The sequence below is a fragment of the Mobula birostris genome, chromosome 6 (assembly GCF_030028105.1).
Source record: "Mobula birostris isolate sMobBir1 chromosome 6, sMobBir1.hap1, whole genome shotgun sequence".
Taxonomy (NCBI): Eukaryota; Metazoa; Chordata; class Chondrichthyes; order Myliobatiformes; family Myliobatidae; genus Mobula; species Mobula birostris.
The window spans coordinates 116,287,902-116,314,653 of NC_092375.1; the positions used below are offsets into that span (position 1 = coordinate 116,287,902).

General features: G+C 49.6%; 1 protein-coding gene across 1 annotated transcript; it reads right to left on the reverse strand.

Annotated features, from left to right (window-relative positions):
• Positions 1-374: 374 nt before the first annotated feature.
• On the reverse strand, positions 375-25,772 carry LOC140199299 (insulin-like growth factor-binding protein 5). The gene is made up of 4 exons (XM_072261114.1): positions 25,189-25,772; positions 12,116-12,339; positions 11,594-11,713; positions 375-5,159 (listed from the first exon to the last, which is right to left on the reverse strand). The coding sequence occupies exons 1-4, from the start codon at positions 25,529-25,531 to the stop codon at positions 5,037-5,039; spliced, it is 810 nt and encodes a 269-aa protein (XP_072117215.1). The 5' UTR covers positions 25,532-25,772; the 3' UTR covers positions 375-5,036.
• Between the last annotated feature and the right edge of the window lie 980 nt (positions 25,773-26,752).

Here is a 26,752-nt window from a genome sequence, read left to right on the forward strand (position 1 = left end):
TGTGCTATCATGAAGGAATGAAGTGAAGAAGTTCCCACTCTTGTCCTTTGGCCCATCTAGTCTGTGCCAAACTGTTACTCAGACTTGTCCCACCTGGACCATAGCCCTCCATACCCTTCCCATCCACGTACCTATCCAAATTTCTCTCAGGTGTTGAATTTGAATTTGAATCTGCATCCGCCACTTCCACTGGCAGCTCGTCCCACACTTGCACCACCCTCTTGAGGGAAAAAGTTCCCATTCAAGATTTCACCCTTAACCCATGACCTTTAGTTCTTGTGTCACCCAACTTCAGAGGATAAAGCCTGCTTGCACTTACCCTAAAAATGCCCCTCATAACGGAACGGGCAAGTTAATCTAGCTCACTCATTGGCTGTGTACATATCTTTATTAAATAAAGGCCTTGTCATAACAAAAGACAAAGGTGAAGGATAAGATAAATTAGAGTTGAATAAATAGCATACAGTGTCCACCTCATCAGAAATATAACAAAAATATTTAGTACAAAACATTGAACGGAATATTAGCTAAAACTTTCTGCTTCATTAGACATGAAAGAAAGTCTCGTCCAGTCACAAGGTTGTTGGGTTGGGAGTTACACAGGTTGTGACACTCAGGGCTGAAATGTTAGGCAGTGTGTTGCTGAAGATGAGCACATTTGGTTTGGGTAGGGCAGGGTGATCACTCATTCTGAAGCTTATCCTCTTTCTGTTACAACAACACGACATCGAACCAGGCAGGGACCATCCCTTTGATCCTGATGTGGCCTCCTGGGGATGTCATGGAACACTGTCCTTCCCAGTTCTCCCATTCCCGCAAACCCACTCACCAACCAGGCGGAATGCTCCCTGTCGTAGCACCACTCTACATAGAGCGAGGGCAGGTTCTCACTGCAGTGACCCTTGCAGACCAGAGAGTTACTGGAGCACTGGGGAGATACCCAGCTCACAGGAATGCCAGAGAGACACTTGGTCATGGTCACCGGGAGATCAGAGGCACACCTGATCATGGTCATTGGGAGATTAGAGACACAGGGAGATTGGAGGCACCCGGGATTGTGGTCACTGGGAGATGAGGCACACTAGTTTATGGTTTCTTGGAGATTAGACACTAGGAGACACACTGGGCTGTGGTCATAGGAGATTGGATGCACTGGGCCGTGGTCACTGGGAGTTCGGAGACACTGGATCACGTTGGAGGGGTTGAAGGGTAGATAGTCAGGATAGACTGACTTCTTGGGGTGTTTATGAACATATTGACCTGTGTCACTTGGGAACATCATTGGCGCTGAAATGTTGGCGTGGAGCAGGGCCCAGACTGGATTAGATCAGGGATCTCCTTCCCTGAGGAAGGCCTGTGAACCAAGAGAGATCCTGGTCTCCTGATAACCAGTCCATGATCAGATTTCCTCAGAACACTATTCTCCCTGAACTCTGGACAAGTCCTCCCTTTGTCACATCAATCCTCTCTTACCCAGCCCTTTCATTATACCTGCTTCTCCCATTTGGAATGGAATCTGTAACCTTACATGCAGCACAAGCCAGGATGCCCCTCGATTGCTCCCCCCAAAGACCCTCAGGGACTACTGCAGGCAACAGACCCAGGGACAATCCACTCAGGCACACTTACTTCCAGTCGGTCAGCCTCTTGGGACGTGAACAGGAGCAGGAGGGTGAGGGTCAGACCCCCGCGTCTGTTCCTCAGTTTTGGTGTGAAGCTGAGGATGTACCAGGCCCAGCTTAGGTCAGGGAGCATCTTCCTCCCAAGAAAGGTCTGTGAACCTGCAGGCTCCTGGTCTCCAGATCACCAGTCTATGATCAAATTCTATTCATCTTCGTGGGTTGATAAGAGGGTGATCCAACCTCATCCTCACAACGTTCAATATAACCACTTCACCTCAACTGAAACTCTCACTCTGAGTTCTACAGCCCCTCATCATGCTGATCGTTCAAATGTTTATCTCCCTCCCCAATCCTGTTAGCTCTCAATGAACTGCCTCCAGGCATCATAGATGATAGAAATCCACAGCAACATGCACAAAATGCTGGAGGAACTCAGCAGGTCAGGCAGCACTTATAGACAGAAATGAACAGTAGATATCTCAGGCTGAGCTCCTTCATCAACTCTCATCAGGACAGCCTCACTTTCCTTCAGCTCCTTCACTTTCTTGACAACGGATCCAAACAGTTCCTCTCCACCACCTCCCTCATCTATCTGGCAGAACTAGTACCTACTCACAGCAACACACACAAGATGCTGGAGGAACTCAGCAGGACAGGCAGCATCTATGGAGGGGAATAAACATTCAAAGTTTCAGGCCGAGATGTTTCATTAGTCCTGAGGGTGAGATTCCTCAGACTCACTCTCTGAAGGTTTTGCCTTGTGAATAAAAACTTGTCTAGTTCCCTGTTACGTGTGGCTCAGTTTTAGTTAGTCCTCAGCAGCTCACAGCACAGGGGATGGGAATGAGGGGGAGAGAGGGAGATGACTGTATGATGGAGGGGCTGTGGAGAGAGAAAGGGAGTTTGTGTTTCGGATCAGCAACACAGACTATCTCTATATCTCCCTGTATGGTCGACGTCTGCCCTGCTGAGTGTCTAACCCCCATTCTTTCCAGTGCTGATGAAGGGTCCTAGCCCAAACCATCAACTATACATCCCGCTGTGTATGTTGCCTGAGCTGCTGAGTTCTTCCAGAGTTTTGTGTGTGTCCTTTCAGGATAAAGACCTGCAGAAATTCACCACCTTGGTGAGAAGGTCCAAACGACTACCCCCTAATCTTGTAGCTCTTGTTCAACACCTCCCCCACCGGTGAAATACCTTCCCTGGTCTCCTTCCTCTGAGCATCCGGCTCCCTCTGAGGGACGGATCTCCACACATCCACCATCCTCCACTCTGATCAGCTGATCTCCTCACCCACAACGTTCCATGTGGAGGACCCCAGCTGTGCCTGGGTCCTGTTTATGGCTGTCCCCACAACAGGCACTGGGGACGTGGATCTTGGTGCTCACAATGTTGAGAGATCCTGAACTAGTTTACAATTCCTTAAACCCATAAATGCCTGGATTGATGCAGGCCAACTACACAATCCCATTGTTTTAACACTTGGCTAATGCATTTGTAAACGTCTCATGGTCACCATTTTGCAAACAATATCTCATAGTCTGTGGGCCAGCCTGTGCTTTTAACTTCAATTTACAAAAAGAACTGAAGACTGGTTCTGTCTTGAACTAATATCTGCTATATTCACATAACTCCAGAATACTCGCTAACAGGGACCAGGGGATAAAGAGAGTCTATGATGAAACCTCTCAGCTATGGTTCTAATCTCTGAGGAGTAATGGAGTTAAGGTTTCAAGCGATCCCACAAATACAACACAGAGAGTAATGTGGTCAAAATGCAGTCGTAATATTCAGAGTTCATCCCATTTTCAATTTCGCACAAAACCCACCGACGGAATTTCTTCCACTGGGAGCTGTGTTTCGTCATGTTTCCCACCCCGGGAACTCAGCTTATTCACATTCCCACCTCCTCCTCCTCCAGGTTCAAAGATCCTACTCTGCGGAGGAGGGAGACTCCACTGGTTGGTTGAGTTCACCATTTAGACTTGGCTGAGGGGCACCCACTCGAGATGCGGCTGGGGAACAGTGAGATACATACAGCCTCTACAACGCTGTTTGATTAGGGTGGGGACCCTTTGACCCACTGAATCTTTGCTACCTCATAGAACAATCCCACTGCCCCCCCTGTTCCCCACATAACCATCAACTCCCCCCAGATTCTACCCTTCACCAACACACTGGGGGCAATGTACAGAGGCCAATTGAGCCATCAACCCCAGATGTCGTTGAGATGTGGGAGGTAACCAGAGTATGTAGTCACAGGGAGAATATGCAATGACCACTCTTCACAGTGCCAGGGGTCAGGATCGAATCAGGGTCTCTGGGGCTGTGAGGAGGAAGAGAAACCGCTAGGTTGGCTTGGTCTGAGCCAGGGTCAATGATGGGCAGGTAAGGAGTGGGCACTTTGACAGGTGCAACGGCGCAGAAGGTCGAACAGCTCTACAGTGACCGTTGGGGCTAGTTGCCCCAGAACCCAGCTGAACAGAAGTGGATAGCGAGGAACCGGCCCAGTTTGCACATGCTCTGGTCCAGTGGAAGGCAAGGCCATCTCCCCAGCAGGTGTGGGGGTGGGTGGGTAGGTTAGTAGAAACCTCCCTAAACCCCTCAAACCCTCCCACCCACCAAGAAGAGTTAAGGCACAAAGGGTTTCACATTGCGGTACCAGCTGCTGGCAAGTAGAGGGCGCCACTGCTGGCTCTAAAGAGTCGCCCCTTAGTGGCCATAAACAGTACTGCAGCAGCACCAAATGGGTGGGTTCTCAGCCTATGCCCTGTAGCTAGCTAGGGTAGCGGGTTTGGACTGGAAGTTGGGGGTGCTGAGTGGTATTCATCCCTTCCTCGCCTCACATCATCTTAGCCACCTCGACTGACAGCACGTGGCATCACCCCTCTTCCACAGACTTGTCGCCCACCACCCCTCCTCCTCCTCCCACCAGCGCCAGAGAGGAGGAAGATACACAAAGCGACAGATCTCTCCTCCCCTGCTCTATCCGGGAACCTCCCAGCCTGTGGGCTCCATCACTGGGCACCATTCATCCCACTACCTCACTGGGAGTTTGGGAGTGAAAGATCATCTTACATTACAGGAAGGGTATCTCACGCAAACAAATGACAAAATTACCCAATCTTGACCCTTCCTTTTGTCTCAAAAGTCAAATTCCATTTAGCAACAGGTTCTTTCACAAGAGAACAAAAAGTAATTAAAACTAGCTGCTCGTAGCTTGACATATCCGGTGTCCCAAAAAGTAATGATAGCATACTATTTTGTAAAATTATTATACTTTAGGTTTCTTGCTGCACTCATGGCTGAGCTGTTGTACAGTCCTGAGTTGGGCTAACAGCTCGGGAGGGAAGTCCTCTGGAGATGGTCGGTTGGTTGAGGAGGAGGAGGAGAGACTGGGCTGGAGGACGCGTGTCAATCTGTCTCGAGCGTCTGGCACTGGAAGTCATGGTGCATGTAATCGGAGCCGGGCAGCTTGAAGCCATACTTGTCCACGCACCAACACAGGCCTCTCCGCTTCCCCTTTGATGGCTTACACTGAAAGAACAGGTCAGAGTTTGTGTTAACATGGTAGAAAGAGGGCTGACCTTATAGAGATGTACATAGAACACTACGGATATTGTGCCGACCCTTTAACCTACTCTAAGATCAATCTAGCCCTTCCCTCCTACATAGCCCTTCATTTTTATATCAGCCATGTGCCTATCTAAGAGTTTCTGAGATATCCCTAATGGATCTGCCTCCACCACTCACCCACCAGGTTCCTCTGTGTAATTCCACTTAATACTTCCCTCCAATCATCTCAAAATTATGACCCCTCATACTAGTCAATTCCATCCTGGGAAAAAAGTCTCTGGCTCTCCACTCTATCTATGCCTCTTGTACACCTCTATCGAGTCACCTCTCATCCTCCTTCGCTCCAAAGAGAAAAGCCCGAGCTCGCTCAACCTATCCTCATAAAACGTGCTCTCTAATCCAGGCAGCGTCCCGGTGAATCTCCTCTGCACCCTCTCTGAAACTTCCACCTCCTATAATAAAGCAAATAGGACTGAACATAATATTCCAAGTGGAATCTAACCGGAGTTCTATAGAGCTGCAACACTTGCAGGCTGCCCAGCACAATCCTCTCTGATTTGATTTGATGCAAACGACAGATTTCACTGTATGTTTTGATGTACGTGTGACAATTAAAGCTAATCTTTAGTCTTTTGATGCAGGCAAATTGTGTTGGTGTAGAAGGGGATCTTGGTCAGCACAGGCAACAGGGCTGAAGGGCCTCTGAGAAAACACGGACATCCTGACCTCTTCTACCTATCCCTTCCCAACTTCTTACTTCATTCCCCCTTCCTCCACCCACTCATCTTCCCTCACCTGCTCGGACTCCTCATGCCCCCCACCCCCTGACCTTCTTACAAACAAGAGAAAATCTGCAGATGCTGGAAATCCGAGCAACACACACAAAATGCTGTGGAACTTAGCAGGCCAGGCATCATCTATGGAAAAGAACATTGTCGACGCTTCAGGCCGAAACCCTTCGAAAGGACTTCTTCCCCATCCTGTCAAAGGGTGTCGATCTGAAACTCTGACTGTTTATTCCCCTCCATAGATGCTGCCTGACCTGCTGAGTTCCTCCAGCATTTTGAGTGTGTTACATCCATTAGATTATGACTTCAAGTTCAGCCTGTGGCCAGGGGCAAGAGGGTACGACGGTGAGTGAGGCAGGTAGGAGGGTCCAAGAAGTAGTGCTGGAGGGGCTTCAGCCTTTGAACTTACCCAACAGGTTTAGGATTGCTTGCTGTGAGGATCAGAGTGACAGCTGTAGGAAGGATGAGCAACCGAACCAAATCACTGTGGTTCAGGGAGCCATTAGGGGGCAGGTGGAAGAGAAGAGAAGAGTGGATGTGATTGGACATAGGGGAATAGATAACAATTCTCGGTTCAAAGGATCAAGAGTCCTGAAGGCCGTGATGTCTGCTTGCACAGGAATATAGAGTGGGAAGGGTAAAGTGCAACTGTGGCCCAACAATGAAGGGAAAACAAAAAAAAAGGTTTTGCTGAGGGAATTTGAGTAGCTCGGGACTAAAGCACAGAACCAATAACCTCTAGTCTTTTAACTGAGGTGTGTGCAAATTGGCAAAGAGACAATAGGATCAGGAAGCTAAATGTGCAGCTCAAATATTGGTGTGGATATGAATTTGTGGGATTTGGCACCAGTACTGGGGAAGGAGGGACACCTGAACCATGTTAAGACCAGGGTCCTGGAGAACTGTTAACTAGGACTGTGGATAAGTCTTTAAACTAAAGGTGGGGGTGGGCGGGTTTAACAGCTTGGAAAAGTGACGAAAAAATAAATGAGAGGGACAGTACCGAGTGCAGGAGAGGTTATGGAAGTGTCTAGAATAAAGAACAGGAGAGAAAGTTTAACAGCGATAATGAGATTTTGCTTGATGGTATGCTGCCAGGGTCAGGGACATCTCAGATTGAGTCCACAGCATCCCTAAGTGGGAAGGTGAACAGCCAGAGGTCGTGATCCACATCAGCACCAATGACACAAGTAAGAAGGGTGACAAGGTCCTGCAAAGTGTGCTCAGGGCTTCAAGTGCTAAGTTAAAGGACAGGACACCCAGGGTTGTGATCTCAGGTTTGCTACCCATTCCACACCTCAGTGAGGCCAGAAATAGGAAGATCATACAGTTTAACACGTGACTAAGGAGTCAGTGCAGGAGGGAGGGCGTCAGATTTCTGGATCCTTGGATTCTCTTCCAGGGAAGGTGGGACGGTTTGCACCTAGAGGGAAAGTAGTACCCTTGTGGGATGGTTTACTTGTGCTGCACGGGGGGTGGGGGGTGGGGGGTGGGGGGGGGAAGAAGTTTTAAATGAGAATTGCATGGGGGTGGGAACCAGTGGAGTGGTTGTGAGGAAGGATGTTGTTAAGCCAGGAATTGAAAGATTGAGTATGGTGAGACTACTATTCTGAGGAAAGGTGTATGAGGTTGGGGCATGGATCAGCATGTGGAATTATGGTATTGTAGCCATTAGTAAGACTTAGCTGCTGGAGGGGCGGCTCTATATTCCAGGGTTCCATTGTATTAGGTATGATAGAGTGGGAGGGTGGTATTACTAGTCACAGAAAATGTCACGGCAGTGCTCAGACAGGATAGACCAGAGAACTCAGCTAGTGAGACTATGAGCGTGGAAGTTGAGAAAGGGATAACCACATTAATGGGATTATATTATAGACCAGCCAATAGTCAGTGGGATTTAGAGTTGTGATCATAAGGTTGTGATAACAACTGATTTCCAAATATTGACTGAGCCTCCCATACTGTAAAAGGGCTAGATTGGATACAGTTTGTCAAGTGTGTTCAGGAAAGTTTCCTTGTTCTAAACATAAAGGTCCCATCCAGAGGGATTGCAATTCTAGATCTTCTCTTAGGGAATGAGACAGGGCTAGAGATAGAAGTTGGTGCAGGGGAACACTTTGCACCTGGTGATTAGTTGCAACATATTTATGGAAAAGAATAGGGCTGGTTCTCAGGTTGAGACTCTAAATTGGAGAAAGGCCAATTTTGATGGTAACAGAGAGGATCCAGCAAGTGTGGATTAGGACAGGTTGTTTTCAGGCAAATGTGTACTTGATATGTATGAGGCCTTCAAAAGTGAAATTTTGAGAGTACAAAGTTCGTATGTTCTTTTCAGCATAAAAAGTAAGGATAACAGGTCTGGGGAACTTGGTTTTTAAGACTTATGATAGCTTTTGCTAAGAAGTATGTAGCAAGTACAGGTAGGAAAGAACACATAAGGTACCTAAGGAGTATAAGAAATGCACGAGAACACTTAAGAAGGAAGTCAGGAGGGCTTAAAGAAGGCTACATGAGGTTGCTTTAGCAGACAAGGTGAAGGAGAATCCCAAGGGCTTCTACAGATGCATTCAGAGCAAAAGGACAGCAAGGGACAAAATTAGTCTGCTTGAAGGTGAGTGGTCATTATGCATGGAGCCAAAAGAAATGGAGGGGATCTTCAATGGATTTTTTTGCATCTGTATTTACTAGGGAGACAGAAACAGAATCTATAGAAGTAAGCCAAAGCAACAGTGATGTCGTGGACCCAATACAAACTACAGAGGAGGAGGTCTTTGCTATTTTGAGGGAAATTAGGATGGCTACATCCTCCGGGACTGACAAGGTGTTCCTGCAGACCTTGTGGGAGGCTATCGCAGAAACAGTTAAAACACCCTTAGCAACAGGTGAAATGCCGGAGGGTTGGAGGATAGCTATTGTTATTCTGTTATTTAAGAAAGGCTTTAAAAATAAGCCTGGAAATCATAGGCAGTGAGCCTGACGTCAGAAGTGAGTAATTTATTGGAAGGTATCCTAAAGGACTGAATATATAACTATTGGATAGACAGATATTGATTAAGGATAGTCAACATGGCTTTGTGCATGGTAGGTCGTGCCTAACCAATCTTAGAATTTTTTCTAAAGAAGTTACCAGGAATGTTGATGAAGACAAGGCAGTGGATGTGGACTACATGGACTTTAGCAAGGCCTTTGATAAGGTTGCATTTGAGAGGTTAGTCAAGAAGTTTCAGTTGCTTGGCATTTGGGATAGTAGTAATTTGGATTAGACATGGACTTCATGGGAGAAGGTAGAGTGTTGGCTCTCTGACTGGACGATTTGACGAGTGGAGTGCCGCAGGGATCAGTGCTGGCTCCGATCCATGGTGGATTGTCATCAGTATCAACGTTCAGGATGATAAATGTGCTACACTGGAGCAGCAAGTTTGTGGATGACAAGATTGGGATCTTGCTGGACCGTGAGGAAGGCTATCATGGCTTGTAGCAGGATCCGGACCAGCTGGAAAACTGGACTGAAAAACGACAGATGGAATTTAACGCAGACAGTGTGAGGTTTTTCACTTTGGGAGGACAAACCAGGGTAGGGCTTGCACGGTGAGCAGTAGGGAACTGAGGAGAGAGGTAGAATAAAGGGATCTGGGAATCACTATTCCATCTGTGCGGGTGCTCAGTCACGCATTAACTGAAATGCTCCCGCGCAACTGGAATAAAGACAGACGAGAAAGTGTTTGCACTACATGAAAGATTGTCTTTGCTGTATTTCATTATACCCTTCAATGAATAAATATGTTTTTTCAATTTTTGTTCTAATTAATCATAGTATGCATATGACAAAAACAAACACATTTGAAGTGCCACGCAGTTTTGAGGCCGTGTAAGAATTTCCTGTTCAGAGCAATGGCTGCTCCTTACAGCTGCAAGAAAAATTAGAAGGAATGTTGAGAGAGGAGATCTGATTGAAACATATAAGATCATTAAGGGATTGGACACGTTACAGGCAGGAAACATGTTTCCGATGTTGGGGGAGTCCAGAACCAGAGGCCACAATTTGAGAATAAGGGGTAGGCCATTTAGAACAGAGTTGAGGAAACACTTTTTCACCCAGAGAGTTATGGATCTGTGGAATGCTCTGCCTCAGAAGGCAGTGGAGGCCAATTCTCTGGATGCTTTCAAGAAAGAGTTAGATAGAGCTCTTAAAGATAGCGGAGTCAAGGGATATGGGGAGAAGGCAGGAACGGGGTACTGATTGTGGATGATCAGCCATGATCACAGTGAATGGTGGTGCTGGCTCGAAGGGCCGAATGGCCTACTCCTGCACCTATTGTCTATTGTTGCTGTTAATACAGATTTCTAATTCCTTGAAGGTGGCATCACAGGTAATTAGGGTCATGAGAAGAGCTTTTGGCACATTAGCCTTCATAAATCAAAGTATTGAGCACAGGAGATGGGATGTTATGTTGAAGTTGTACAAGGTGTCGGTGAGGCTGAATTTGGACTACTGTGTGCACTTCTGGTCACCTACCTACAGGAAAGATATTAATGACACCGAAAGAGTGCAGAAAAAATTTACAAGGATGTTGTCAGGACTTGAGGACCTGAGTTATATTGAAAGGTTGAATAGGTTAGAACTTTATTCCTTGGAGTGTAGGAGAATGAGGAGAGATTTGATAGAGGTATAGAAGATTTATAGATAGGGTAAATACAAGCAGGCCTTTTCCACTGAGGTTGGGTATGACTAGAACTAGGAGTCATGGGTTAGGGATGAAAGGTAAACTGTTTCACGGGAGCTTGAGGGGAGACCACTCAGATGATGGTGAGAATGTGGAACGAGCCTCCAGCGGAAGTGGTGGATTGGAGTTGTATTTCAACACGCAAGAGAAATTTGGATAGGTACATGGATGGGAGGGGTATGGAGGGGTAGAGAGGGGTAACCCAAGGTAACATGGGGACAAAATTGAAAAGGGTGATGAATACAGGACTGAAGATGTTATATTTGAATGCACGCAGCGTATGGAATAGGAATAGATGATCTTGTAGTGCAGTTGGAGACTGGCACGTATGACATTTTGGGCATCGCTAAATCGTGGCTGACAGAAGATCATTGTTATAAACACAACAAGGATACACATTGTATCGAAAGGATAGGCAGGTAAGCAGAGGGGGTGGGGAAACTCTATTGGCAAAAAATTAAATCGAATCTTTAGAAAGAGGTGGCGTAGGATTGGAAGATGTTGAATCCTTGTGGGTAGAGTTAAGAAACTGCAAGGGTGAAAAACAAACCCTTGATGGGAGCTATAAACAGGCCTCTGAACAGTAGCCAGCCTTGTGCATCCTCCGCCCGATGGGAGAGCAGGGGAGAGAACGTTTTGGGTGGGTTGGGTCTTTGATTATGTTGGCTGCTTCACTGAGGCAGTGAGAAGCGTAGACAGTCCATGGAGGGGAGCTAGTTTTCTGTGATGTGCTGAGCTGTGTCCGCAACTCTCTGCAGTTTCTTGCAGTCCCGTGCAGAGCAGCTGCCGTACCAAACTGTGATGCATCCAGGCAGGATGCTTGGTGGAAGTTGGTCAGGTGTGTGACTGCAGCTCGACACCAGAGGACAAGAGGACTACTAACCTGTTTCCGTTTATAGAGACCCTTGCGGTCGCAGTTGGGGATGTAGACCTCATCGGGGCTGAGGTAGACCGCCTTGTTCAGGCTCTGTAGCACCACCTCCATCTGCCGTCGACACGGACCCTGCGGAGAGAGCGTCAGCCAGTTACAGCGGGAACTGTCTCTACGTGCCGGCCCACCGTGACCTGACTGTCCAGCGGTGACCCCAACCCCTGAGCCCTCCCCACGGCACAGAGTCTACAGTCAGAGCGCCGGCCTGGTACGGCAGGAACCGTCAGAGAGTGCTAACTGCCCTCCTCCGCCAACTTCAAACCCCCGACCCCACCCCCTTCCCCCAGCACAGACCCTGCAGAGAGAGTGCCAACTTGTCACGACAGGTCTTCACCCACAGCCCACTGCTAGCCCCAGTGATGGGGAGGTATTGTTCATCTACATATCCCCCTGGGATGGGGAGTGGGTGCGGTGAGGAGAGATTGTGGGGGAGCAGAGGGACGTGCTGCCGGGCTGCGGGTCTGTCTGACTCACCAGCTCGGAGTCGTGTTTGTACGGGGACTGGTGCCGGTCGTGGGCCGTGTTTTCCGAGGACGAGATGATCTTGGACACGCGCAGCCGCTTCTTCTGGTCCCGTTTCAGCGCCTCCACCTTCTGGTTGGACAGGCGGACGTGCTTCTTCAGTGCAGGTTTGGTGATGTAACCATCCTCTGTCCCCTCGGAAACCGGCGCCTCCTCAGTCATGGAGGACCCCCTCTCTGTAACAGAGACCGGAGAGTGATGAGGGAGGGCAGTACTGAGGTGGGGGGCACTGCTGGTGGGGGTGGCACTCACACTGTGTTTGATAATCCTAGATGGGAAATGAATTCTGAACAATGCCCTGGGAAAAAGTCTCTGTCTATGTATATCTCTATCAAGTCAGCTCCTTCACTCCAAAGAGAAAAGCCCTAGCTCACTCAACCTGTTCTCATAAGCCATGCTCTCTAATCCAGACAGCATCCTGGTAAATCTCCCCTGCACTCTCTCTAAAGCTTCCACTTCCTTCCTATGATCAACTGAACACAATTCTCCAAGTGTGGTCTAACCAGGGTTCATTTAGCTGCAGCATCGCTCTGAATTCAATCCCCTGACCAACGAAGAACAAACGCCTTCTTAGCCACCCGATCAATTGTGCAGCAACTTCGAGGGTGTGGATCAAAAGATCCCCCTGTCATTGAATAACACTGAGGCCTTGAAGTACAAATTTACAGTTTCCCAAAAAAAGATAGCGATGCAGGTGGAGAGGCTAGTGAAGAAGGCATCTCACACACTTGCCCTGATAGACTTGGGCATCAAGTATTAATGTTGGGACATCATGCAGGAAGTTGAGATGAAAGTTAGACCACACTTGGAGTACTGCATGCATTTCTGGTCTCCACGCTACAGGAAGGATGTGGTAGCAATAGAGAGAGTGCAGAGGAGACTCTCCAGTTACAAGGACAGATTAGAGAGTTAGGGTTTATTCTCCCTGCAATATTGAATGCCGAAGGATGACCTTGTAGAGTTTTATAAAATCATGAAGGGCACGTCTGGAATTGAAAGAATTGCACGGTAGCGTAGCAGTTAACACATCGCTTTACAGCACCAGCGATTACCGATCAGGGCTCAATTCCTGGTGCTGTCTGTAAGGAATTTGTACGTTCCTTCTGTGACCATGTGGGTTTCCTCTGGGTGTTCCGGTTTGCTCCCAAATTCCAGAGACATATGGTTAGTAAGTTGTGGGCTTGCTATGTTAGCCCTGGAAGCCTGGTGATACTTGCGGGCTGCCTCCAGCACATCTTTGTTGACGCAAAGCAATGAATTTCATTGTGTGGTTCGATATACATGTAACAAATAAAGTTTATCTTTCTCAAAGTTCCAAGTATATATATTATGAATGTAGGTATGTATATTTCGCCATATACTACCTTGAGATTCATTTTCTTGCAGGAGTTAACAGGAAAAAAATAAAAAAAACAATAGAATTTTAAACATAGAACATTACAGTACAGCACAGGCCATGGTGTTTTGTTAACCATTTAACCCACTTTAAAACCAATCCAACCCTGCCCTCCCACACTACCCTCCATTTTTGTCCAGGTTAAACTCCATCTATCATTTCTCTGCCCATATCTGCAACTGATCTACATCATGCTGTATTCTTTGCCTGCTTCCACGCTATCCACAACACCACTGATCTTCGTGTCATCTGCAAACTTTCTAACCCATCCATCCACATTTTCATCCAGGTCATTTATACACATCACAAACAGCAGAGGTCCCATTTCGGATCCCTGCGGAACTCCACTAATGATAAACCTCCAGCTAGAATAAGTCTCTTTGAGCACGACACTCTTTCTTCTATGGGCAAGCCAGTTCTGAATCCAAATTGCCAATTTACCATGGATCCCGTACATCTTCATCCTCTGGATAAGCCTCCCTTGTCAAACACCTTACTAAAATCCATGTAGTCAACATCCACTGCTTTAACTTCATCAATCACCCTCATCACTTTGTCAAGAAACTCAATCAGGTTGGTAAGGCACAACCTGCCCCGCACAAAGCAATGCTGGCTCACCCTAATTAGCTCGTGGTTTTCCAAATGCTCATAAATCCTATCCTAAGAATTCGCTCCAGTGACTTCCTACCACTGATGAGAGACTCACTGGTTTATAGATTCCAGGATTATCCCTGGTTCCCCTTCTTGAATAATGGAACAATGTTAGCTACTTGCCAGTCCTCCGAGACTTCACCTGTGACTAAAGAGGACATGATGATATTGGTCAAGGTCCCAATGGTCTCTTCACTTGCCTCTCTCAATAACCTGGGGTATATCCCCTATCCTTTATCCACCTTAATGCTCTTTAAGTGATGCAACAATACGTTCTCCTTTAACTCGAAATGTCCTAGTGTGTTAATACACTTGGCACTAATCTCTCTAAGCAGCCAGTGGTGCAATTTGGATTCAGAACTGGCTTGCCCATAGAAGAAAGAGTGTCGTGCTCAAAGAGACTTATTCTGCACCGGAGCTCCAGGCAAGTGGCCCTGGGTTTGAATCCAGCCACATTCCGTTACCACTTTGGTCGAGCTAGCAACTCAGCCTCATAAAAAGCAGATAAAAGTGCTAAAGGAATGGCAAGATTGCCGCCCGGTGCAGAAAGAAACAACAAGCTGATCTCCCTATCCTGTATATCCTTCTCCTTGGAAAAATGTGCAGAGAAAACAAGGGAACGGAACAGTAACACGAGGAATTCTGCAGATGCTGGAATTTCAAGCAACACACATCAAAGTTGCTGGTGAACGCAGCAGGCCAGGCAGCATCTCTAGGAAAAGGTACAGTCGACGTTTCAGGCCGAGACCCTTCGTCAGGACTAACTGAAAGAAGAGCTAGTAAGAGATTTGAAAGTGGGAGGGGGAGGGGGAGGGGGAGATACAAAATGATAGGAGAAGACAGGAGGGGGAGGGATGCAGCCAAGAGCTGGACAGGTGATTGGCAAAAGGGATATGAGAGGATCATGGGAAGGAAAAGCGGGAGGGGGGAAAAGAACCCAGAGGATTGGCAGGGGATATAGTCAGAGGGACAGAGGGATTAAAAGGAGAGAGAGAGAAAGAATGTGTGTATATAAATAAATAATGGATGGGGTACGAGGGGGAGGTGGGGCATTAGCGGAAGAACAGTGCGGCCTTGAGTGGTTCGAGAAGTACTGTAGGGCAGGAGTGCCTGGAACTGGGGAGCACAGGTCTAAGGTGAGAGGGTAGACGTAGATAGCAATCTGAGGGATAGGTTTTTCACACAGAGGGTGGTGGGAATCTGGAAGAAGCTCCCAGAGGAAGTGTTAGAACCAGCTACAGCAACAACATTCAAAAACATTTTGGCAGATATTTGGATGGAAAAGGAGCAGAGAAATAAGGGTTGAATGCAGGTGAATGGGATTAGTGTAGGTTGGTACCATGCCCAGGTGGGATAAAGAGCCTGTCTCTGTGTAACTGCATGAAAGTAAATTCGGGACAGGACTGGGGGAGGGGGAGGGAGACAGGCTGGGGCAGAGAGTGTGTTCTGAACATCCTGACAGAGAACTGGTCCAAGGCTGGCGGAGGTGCGGAGGTGGGGAGGGGGAGCACAGTGAGGAAGGGCAGTGTTTCATAACTCCTGGAACGAGACAAAAGCAAGAACAGATTCCACTCCGGAAGCCGACAAGGACTGACTGGAGTTTAAATATATCACACTGACTGGTGTCAGTTTACAGACAGAACACACACAGGAGCAATCAACCAGTATGTGCTTGTGTGTCGAGGCACACACAGGACCCATTAGTGTGTGTGACACCGTCCCCCAGTGAAGGTCAGTGTGTGTGTGTGTGTGTGTGTGTGTGTGTGTGTGTGTGGGACTGTCCCCCCAGTGAGGGTCAGTGTGTGTGTGGGACCGTCCCCCCAGTGAGGGTCAGTGTGTGTGTGGGACTGTCCCCCAGTGAGGGTCAGTGTGTGTGTGGGACCGTCCCCCCAGTGAGGGTCAGTGTGTGTGTGGGACTGTCCTCCAGTGAGGGTCAGTGTGTGCGTGAGACCGTCCCCAGTGAGGGTCAGTGTGTATGTGTGTGTGGGACCGTCCCCCAGTGAGGGTCAGTGTGTGTGCGGGACCATCCCCCAGTGAGGGTCAGTGTGTGTGTGGGACCGTCCCCCAGTGAGGGTCAGTGTGTGTGTGGGACCGTCCCCCAGTGAGGGTCAGTGTGTGTGCGGGACCATCCCCCAGTGAGAGTCAGTGTGTGTGTGGGACCATCCCCCACTGAGGGTCAGTGTGTGCGTGAGACCGTCTTCCAGTGAGGGTCAGTGTGTGCATGGGACTGTTCCCCAGTGAGGGTCAGTGTGTGTGTGGGACCGTCCCCAGTGAGGGTCAGTGTGTGTGTGGGACTGTCCCCCAGTGAGGGTCAGTGTGTGTGTGGGACCGTCCCCCAGTGAGGGTCAGTGTGTGTGTGTGGGACTGTTCTCCAGTGAGGGTCAGTGTGTGTGTGTGAGACTGTCCCCCAGTGAGGGTCAGTGTGTGTGTGAGACTGTCCCCCAGTGAGGGCCAGTGTGTGTGTGGGACCGTCCCCCAGTGAGGGTCAGTGTGTATGTGGGACCGTCCCCCAGTGAGGGTCAGTGTGTGTGTGGGACCGTCCCCCAGTGAGGGTCAGTGTGTGTGTGTGGGACTGTTCTCCAGTGAGGGTCAGTGTGTGTGTGGGACCGTCCCCCAGTGAGGGTCAGTGTGTGTGTGTGGGACTGTCCCCCAGTGAGGGTCAGTGTGTGTGTGGGACTGTTCTCCAGTGAGGGTCAGTGTGTGTGTGTGACCGTCCCCCAGTGAGGGTCAGTGTGTGTGTGGGACTGTTCTCCAGTGAGGGTCAGTGTGTGTGTGGGACTGTTCTCCAGTGAGGGTCAGTGTGTGTGTGTGTGGGACCGTCCCCCAGCGAGGGTCAGTGTCTGTGGGACCGTCCCCCAGTGAGGGTCAGTTTGCGTGCAGTATCTGTCATTTTAAAAGCACGGTGATCTGACCTACGCTGGTTTGAATGAACCACCCTGCTCTAGAGAATGAAGATCCTGTTTGTCATCAGCTGATATCACATTAAGTTCAGGGAGTGGCGTGGCTGCTGCCAATAACCGCTGCTGTGTCTGCGTTCGACCCTCACGGGTCTTTCTGTGAAGCTGCCCCCAGTCAATGTCCTCCTGTGCATTGACAGCAGTAAACTCCCAACGAAAGCAGAGGCGGAAGAAACCCTTGCAGTCCCTTCCAGGGCCGGAGTGTACCATTAGTTTTGCAACTGTAAGTATGCCAACGCAAGGAACTGGAATTGGTTTATTATTTTCACATGTGCTGTGGTGCACAGATTCCAAACCTTCGCTCCATCTGCAACAGGCAGGATTTCCCAGTGGCCACCCATTTTAATTCGACTTCTCATTCCAACATTCAAGCTGATGCCCTCCTCTCGCGCTGGAGGAGAAACATCTCATATTCCATCTGGGTAGCCCCTAGCCTGACATGATCCTCGATTTCTCCCCCTCCCCTTCCTCTTTTTACATTCCCCATTCTGGTTCCCCCTCTTACCCCTTCTCCTTACCTACCCATCACCCCCCTCTGATGCCCCTCCTCCTTCCCTTTCTCCCAAGGGCAGCTCTCCTCTCCAATCAGATTCTTCCTCCTTCAGCCCTTTACCTTTTCCACCTAACACCTCCCAGCTTCTCACTTCATCCCCCTCTCCCTCACACATCCACCTACCCTTCATCTGGTCTGACCTATGACCTGCCAGCTTGCCCTGCTTCCCCTGCCCCACCTTCTTATTCTGGGCTTCTCCCCCCTTCCTTTCCCTCCCTTTGCATTCCTTTCAGGGGCTTGACTTTCCACAGATGCTGCCTGACCTGCTGAGTTCCTCCAGCATTCTGGCAGCGTTGCCCTGGATCGCGGGATCTGCAGAATCCCCCGTTCGATAGATGGAGTGAGGTCGACGGGCAGAGCAATTGTCTCAGCCACATCACCGTGGCTGTGGACTCCCGCTCCCTGAACTCTGACCCCTGGCCTCATGGGCTGGTTAGCGACTGTTCGGCCCCCCGCCACCTGCACAATACACAGGCTGCTGTGGGTGAGAGGCTGAGTGTTCGACAAAGCAGTAAAAATAAACCCGATCCGAGCAGTTTAAAAATAATATCGATATTTTTAAAAGCTTTGGCATTCTGTCAAAGATCACATCGACTGTTCCAGAGTAAGCACATGGCTTGTCTTGCAACCACACATTAACCCAAACCTTGCCAATAAACTGTGACTCCGTACAGTTACACAATGAGTGATCCTCAGAGTCGTAAAACATCAAGTCCGAAAGAGAGCTTTTGGCCTTCATAAATCAATGTACTGAGTACAGGAGAAGGGATGTTGTACTGAAGTTATACAAAACATTGGTGAGGCCTAAATTGGAGTATTGTGTGCAGTCCTGATCACCTACCTGCAGGAAAGATGTCAATAAGATTGAAAGAATGCAAGGAAAATTTACAAGGGTTTACAAAATTATGAGGGGTATCGATGCAAGCAGGCTTTTTCCAGAGGTTGAGTGAGACTAGAACTAAAGGTCGTGGGTTAAGTGTGAAAGGTGAAATGTTTAAGAACATGGTGGGGGGTAATTTTTTCACTCAGAGAGGTGGGAGTGAAGAATGAGCTGCCAGTGTAAGTGGTGGATACGGGTTTGATTTTAACATTTAATAGAAATTTGGACAGGTACACGGATGGGAGGGGTACTAAAGACTAGGTCAATGGGACTCGGCTGATTAGTAGTTTGGCACAGACTAGATGTAGTGTTTTAAGAATATTCCTCTAATACAGCACATGAAGAGACCCTTCTTCAGTGCCCCATCTTTGTCATCCACAATGCCAACCCCACCTGCCTGTACATGATCCATTTCCCTCCATTCTCAGTCCATTCATGTGCTTTTAAACTTCACTTTGTATCTGCCTTCACCACCACCCCTGGGTGTGCGTTCCAGTCACACACCATTCTGTGTAAAACAAAACCTGCCCCACACATTCCCTTTAAACTTTCCCATCTCACTATGCTCTCTATTAACTGACATTTTTAAAAGACTGATTATCGATCCATCTATGCCTCTCAATTTTACACACCTCCATCAGATCCCCCCCTCAGCTCCACCACTCCAGGAAAAAAAACAAGTTTGTCCATCTTCTCGTAGGTCATACCCTCAAATGCATGAAGCATCCTCGTGAAGAGCACACAGTAGTATAGTGTTGAGACCCCGAGAAAGGTCTCGGTCTGAAATGTCAACTGTTTGTTCATCTCCATGGATGCTGCCTGACCTGCTGACTTCCTCCAGCACTTTCGACAGTGCTACATTTAAGATATGTTTGAATTGTTATATGAGTGGGAGGGTTATGGTCCAGACGTAGGTCAATGGGACTAGGCGGAATTACAGTTTGGCATAGACTAGATGGCCTGAAGAGTGTATTTCTGTGCTGAAGTGCCCTATGACTATAATCTTTTCTGCATCCTTTCCCTCATAGTCACATCTTTCCTACAGCCGAGTGAGCTGAGGTGTACAAGATGAGAGGCATTGATCGTGTGGATAGCCAGAGGCTTTTTCCCAAGGCTGAAATGGCTAACATGAGGAGGTGCTTGGTGCTTGGGAGTAAGTACAGAGGGGGTGTCGGGGTAGGTCTTTCCACACAGAGAGAGGTGGATGCGTGGAATGCACTGCCAGCAAATGTGGTGGAGGTGGATACAATAGGGTCTTTTAAGAGACTCTTAGAGAGGTACATGGAGCTTAGAAAAATAGGGGGCTATGCGGTAGCCTAGGCAGGTTCTAGAGTAGGTTGCATGGTCGGTACAACATTGTGGGCCGAAAGGCCTGTAATGTGCTGTAGGTTTCTATATTCTATTGTTCATGGACTGAACACAGTACTCCAGGTGGGATCTCATCAATGTCTTGTACAGTTGTAATATGATGTCCCAACTTTCATACGAGTGTTCTTTCTGACTAAAGGCGAGTGTGCCATATACTTTCTCAACCCACCCCCCTGTCTACCTGTGTTGACTACCTTTACATAGCTCCCTGAAATTTACCAGCCACATAAACACCATTGTCATCCAAGTTATTAATATAGACGACAAGCAACAGCGGACCCAGAACCGATCCCAGTGGCGCTACACTGGTCATAGGCCTCTAGACTGACCATTCAAGTTGTTGATGCTGCATCAGCATTATACTAACTGCTGTGTAACTTGTTGGTGCGCAACAAAGCTTTCCTTTATTAGTCAAGGCACTGAGATCAAAAGTCAGCAAATTATATTGCAGCTTTATAAACTGGTAAGTCCGGAGTACTGCATACAGTTCTGGTCACCCCATCAGAGGATGTTAAGGCTTTGGAGAGGGTGCAGAGGAGGTTTCCAGGATGCTGACTGGAGAACATGTGCTAGAGCGAGAGGTTGGACAAACTTGGGTTGTTTTCTCCAGAGAGGCAGAGGCTGTGTGGAGACCTGGTGGAAGTTTATAAGATTATGAGAGGCATAGATAGAGTGGACAGATAGCATCTTTGTCCTGCTGTTGAAATGTCTAATACAAGAGGGCTTGCATTCAGGGTGAGAAGTAGAGGGGACAATTTTAAAAGCGATGAGGAAGGCAAGTTTTTTTTGAAACTCTGAGAGTGGTGAGTGCCTGGAATGTGCAGCCTGGAGTGGTGGTAGAAGCAGATTCATGGGGGACCCTTAAGAGAGGTTTAGATGGCACTTGAATGTGAGGACAATGGAAGGATATGAATGCTGTGTAGGCAGAAGAGGTTAGTTTATCTGGCCATTTGATCACTAATTTATTTGGATCGACACAACATTGTGGGCTGAAGAGCCATTCATTTACTGTACTGTGTAATGTTCTACGTTCTGAGAAAAATACTTAATAGCATTGACCTCTGGTGTACTCCCATCACTATCTACTGTTGTACATTGCTGCTCACCGACAACCACTGCTGCCCAGCGTTGCCCACTGCTGTCCACCACTCCCGATTACTGATCTATGTCGCTCACCACTGTATATTACGGTCCACCATTGTCCAATTCCATCATTGTGCACCACTGCCTGTCAATTTCCACTAACAGACACTGTTGTCCGGCACTGACCCTCACTCTGCCCACTATTGTCCACAATTGCTCATCATTTCTACCATTGCCAATGCCCACTGTTGTCCAGCAGTAACAGACATCGCTCCCACACTGACCACCAATGCCACTGGCCGTGACAGATGAACAATACTCACCATTGTCCACCACTGACTGCAACTGACCATTACAGATCGACTCCTGACGACCACCAATGCTACCACTGGTTAGTGCTGAATTTTGCTCACCACGGTCCAAAAGAGACCACCGATGCCCACTGGCAGCTAGTGTTGTCCACTGGGAGTAACAAAACCAACATTGCTCACCACTGTCCACCACTAGCCACATGCGGGGGGCCACCGGTTACCACATTGACTATTGTAGGTGGGAGGATGAAGTGTGGGATCTCACTGGGCACCAGACCAATCATTGTAGGTGGGAAGGTAGGGGATGGGGTCTCATTGGATACCATACTGACCATTGAGGTACGAGATCTCACTGATCATTGTAGGTCAGATGGTAGGGTGTGGAATATCACTGACCATATTAGGTTGGAGTGTGGGGTCTCACTGGACACCACACTGACCATTGTAGGTTGGAGTGTGGGGAGTGGGGTCTCACTGGACACTCCACTGACTATTGTGGGTGAGAAGGTGAGGTATGGGGTCCCACTGACCATTGCAGGTGGAAGCATGAGGTATGCATTCTTAGTGGACATTGTGCATAGGAAGGTGGCATTGGAGGGGTAGGGTTTGAGATCTCACTGGACACGTAGTAGGAAGATGAGTTTTGAGGTCTCACTGGACTATTGTAGTGGCAACAGCAGGGGTTTCCCAAACACCCACCAGCCACTACATGGGGAAATCCCAATCTTGGTGTCACTGGGAGGACACATAACAAAGTCCACAACAGGGATTAATAGCTGAGCTACCCTCCCACCCGCTTCCCTTCAGTCCTTGTAGACGGGGGGGGGGGGCACACGGGGTAAAGGAGTAGTGTCCAGCAGCCAAGGGAGAATGAATGCAAGACTGGTCATAAAGTCATAGAACTCTGCAGCACAGAAACTGACCATTCGGCCCAACTAGTCCATGCTACACTATTATCCTGCCTTGTCCAGTCGATCTGCTAGACCATAGCCCTCCACACCTCTCCCATCCATGTACTTATCCAAACTTCTTAAGTGTTGAAATCAAACCCACACCCACCACTTGTGATTGTTCAGTTGAGGGGACAGATATGCAGTGCACAGAATGATCCCACAGCGCCATTGGACGTTTATTGGGAACTACATCTTCCCTGAGTGCGCGCGCGTGCGCGTGCACACACACACACGCACAGTTGTCTCACCATCCGCAGGCTGTTACTTAACACCTCATCCAAAACGCAGCTTTCTGACAGTGTGACCCTCCCCTAGCACCACCCTCCTCCCACAGTGCGGCACTCCCTCCACCGACAACCCCACAGTGTGACCCTCCCTCAGTGACACCCTTCCCACAGCGCAGCACGCCCTCAGTATCGCCACTCCCAGAGAATCATCCCCTGCCACAGTGTGACCCTCCCACAACAGGATCACGGGCTTTAGTCTCCCGTCTGTCTCCTATCAGCGTGACACTCTCTCACGGAGATAACGGTTCGGGGGCAGCTCCGGGATCACATGAGGAAATTGTCCCAGACCTTCTCACACTTCACTCCGTCTACCTACATACTCCCCCACCCCACAGCCGGGTTCTCTCCCTACAACCCACTGCATTCCCACAAACAGTAACCGCACCACAATTGTTGCCGGCCAGCTGATGTAGAACACCACCAGGATTCCAGGGAATCCTGCATGGGATCCGCATGCAGACGTGTCGACACTGGAGAGGGTCCAGAGGAGGTTTACGAGAATGATCCCAGGAATGAAAAGGTTAATACGAGGAGCGTTAGATGGCTCTGGACCTGTACTCACTGGAATTCAGAAGAATGAGGAAGATCTCATTGAAACCTATCGAATGTTGAAAGGCCTAGGTAGTGTGGATATGGAGAGAATGTTTCCTGAAGTGGGGGAGTCTAGGACCGGAGAACACAGCCTTGGAACAAAGGGACATCCATTTAGAACAGAGATGCAGAGGAATTTCTTTAGCCAAGGGTGGTGAATCTGTGGAATTCATTGCCACAGACAGTTGAAGAGGTCTTTGGGTATATTTAAAGTAGAGGTCGACTAATCAGGATGTCAAAAGTTATGGGGAGGAGGCAGGGTTGAGAGGGATATTAAATCGGCCATGATGGATTGGCAGAGCAGATTCGATGGGCCGAATGGCCTAATTATGCTTTTATGTTTTATGTTCCATGTTCCAATGCACAGTCAGCTGAACCTCTGACAGCTGGATTTTAATGTCAGCATCTGGAATCACAGCTGGAGTCAGCCAGGCAGGAAGGGCGGGAGCACCAGGAAAATCCGGGCTGGGAGCAACAAGCATCTGGCAGTCACTACACATCTGGCAGAGGTAGTAGACAGTCAGAAACAATGTTAGCAGCTGGAAATCACATCTGGAGGGGACACTGGGCATTGCCAGTGGACAGGACACCCACACACACATCAACAGGTTCCTGCAGCTGGCGGGCTTATTCTAGTGCACTGTTGCCTTATCAACCCATCTCCCTCCCTACCACTCATCACCCTCTCCTCTCCCCTCACCCCTGTCTCTCAGTACCTCCACCTCCCTCCACTACCCTCCTCTCCTTCATCCCCGACACTCAACCCATCTCCCTCCCTACCACTCATCACCCTCTCCACTCCCCTCACCCGACTCTCATTACATCCACCTCCCTCCCTCTCACCTCCATTACCCTCCTCTCTCCTTCATCCCTGACACTCAACCCATCTCCCTCCCTACCACTCATGACCCTCTCCTCTCCCCTCACCCTTGTCTCTCAGTACCTCCACCTCCCTCCACTACCCTCTTCTCTCCTTCATCCCCAACACTCAACCCATCTCCCTCCCTACCACTCATCACCCTCTCCTCTCCCCTCACCCCTGACTCTCATTACGTCCACCTCCCTCCCTCTCAGCGCCACTACCCTCCTCTCTCCTTATCCTCGACACTCAACCCATCTCCCTCCCTCTCACTCATCACCCTCTCCTCTCCTCACCCCTGACTCTCAGTACCTCCACCTCCCTCCCTCTCACCTCCACTACCCTCCTCTCTCCTTATCCCTGACACTCAACCCATCTCCCTCCCTACCACTCATCACCCTCTCCTCTCCCCTCCCTCCACACCTTACTCTCCCTCACCCTCCAAACCCTCATACCCCCTGATCCTTACTCCTGTCCTCGCTCCCTCACCTCCAATCCTAACTTTACTCCTCTACCCTCATCATCACTACCTGCTCTCCCTCCTCCTTCCCCAACTTCCTCTTCTTCATCCCAACCCTCATTCTCCCGCCCCTCAATTCCTTCTCTTCACCTTTCCCTTTCTCAGTTCCCCCGTCACCCCCCTCCTCTTCGAAACCCTTTCTCTCACACTTCATCCCACCTCTCCCTCACCTTGCACTGCCCCCGCGGAAACTCCTCCATTTCTACCCCCCTCCACCTCATCCTCCCCCTTCCCCACGATCAGGCTGTCGCCCTTTACTCTCTCCCCGACGCCCGTTCCACTCTGTTTATTCCTCCCCCGGATTCTCCTCTCTCCTCCATCCCATCAGGCTCTCCCCCTCTTATTCTGAAAGTTTGAGCAGAGAAACTGTGAGGTGTCAGCACGCTCGTTCCCGGGGGCTGCATGGCTCTCTGGCCGTCCTTTTGGGAGTTCACACCGGTCTGGGGGGTTGCGCCGGTTCTTACAGAATAGCGCTGTCCTACCCGGGTTTCACTGTGCTGCAGTTGCGCCGTTCTCCGCGAGTTCACGTCGCTGTGCCGGAGTTGCGCCAATCCCCGCAGGTTGCGCCACCGTGCCGGAGTGCGTGCGCTCCCCGTGACTTGCACCGGACACTCACCTGGTGTGGGCACGGGGCTGTGGTGGCTCTTGACCGGGCTGCAGACGCCGCGGCCGTGGAGCAGGGCGCGCAGCGGTTTCTCCTCCTGCGGCTTCGGCAGACACTTGAGTCCCGCGGCGCAAACCTCGGTGTAAACACCGCAGTTCTGACCCTCCTCCAGCGCGCAAGTGAGGCAGCAGCCGCAGCCGGGCTCTTTCACCAGCTGGCAGCCGGCCGGCGGGGCCAGGCAGACGGACTCAGCCTTCTCGTCGCACGGCTGGCAGTGGACGCGGGGCCCCAGCGCCAGCGAACCGCTCCACTGACCCCCAGACAGAAACAGCAACACCGGGATGGAGACCAGCATGTTGGGGGAAGAGCCCCGCGGGGCTTCTCGCCAAACAGGCAACCTTTGCAACAAAAAAATAAAGACTTAAAAAAAAACTTTTCCAAAACTTATGCAAAAAGTTTTCAAATCGCCGCTCTGAGTTGCAATGAACAGAACAAAACTCTCCGGCTCCTCTGCGGTCTGCAGGCTGTGGTGAAGAGGGAGGGTGGGAGTGAACCGTGTCTGTGTTATCCTCTGCGATCTGACTGTCCCCGCTCTTCGGCAGCTCTTTTTAAATCGGTTTCACGCAACTGCCCCGCGATCTGAATAAATCCCTCCTCCCTGCCCGAGAAAGGAGAGTATTTGGGAATGTAGTTGGCAGCTGGGAGCAGCGGACCTCGACAGGCTGTAAACTGACACCAAGCTAGAGATTTCATCCGGCGATTTTTCTGCACAGCAGCGGCGGCGGCGGCGGACCCCTTTCCTTCCCACCGCTCTCTCAGCGCCTCTCGCCGGAGTGCAAAGCGAGGCGGGGGGAGAGAATGAGACTGGAGTGTGGGGGAGAGTGGCAGGAGAAGGGGGTGGGGGGAGAGAGGATGTCAGGGGCAGAAATGGAGAGGATGTGGGGAAGAGAGGATGGGGCATCCTGGGGGTGAATTATTGTTTTCAGGAGGAGAGAAGAAGTGGAGGAAAATGGAGAGTCAGACAAAGAAATTCAGAGAGAGAGAGGGAGAGAAAGGGAGTGTGGACGCAGCAGGAGGGCGATGGAGGGAAAGGAGAAGTTGGAGAGGAAGAGCGGCACAAAGCGACAGGAGCGTTTGTTCTGTATAATTATCACTGAGGTTCTCGGGTTGATGTGATGAAAACCCCTCGTTCGGCAGAACAGTGGAGGCCTTTCTGCCCGTCAAACCGGCTCTGATCCCCATCCAGGAGCCATAGAGTGACGGAGCATAGAAACAGGCCCTTCGGCCCATCATGGCCATGCCACCTGCTCTGCCCAACTGCATTGTTCCCATTTACTCACATTTATTTCGTACCTCGAAACATAGAGTGAAATGTGTCTCTTTTCAAACCAACCTAGTTTGGGGACATGCTGGGGGCAGCCCAGAAGTATCACCGTGCTTCTGGCACCGACATTACACGGCCACAGCTTACTACCCCTAACCCTCTCACTGCCACAGCTTACTACCCCAACCCTCTCACTGCCACAGCTTACTACCCCACCTCTCTCACGGCCACAGCTTACTACCCCTAACCCGC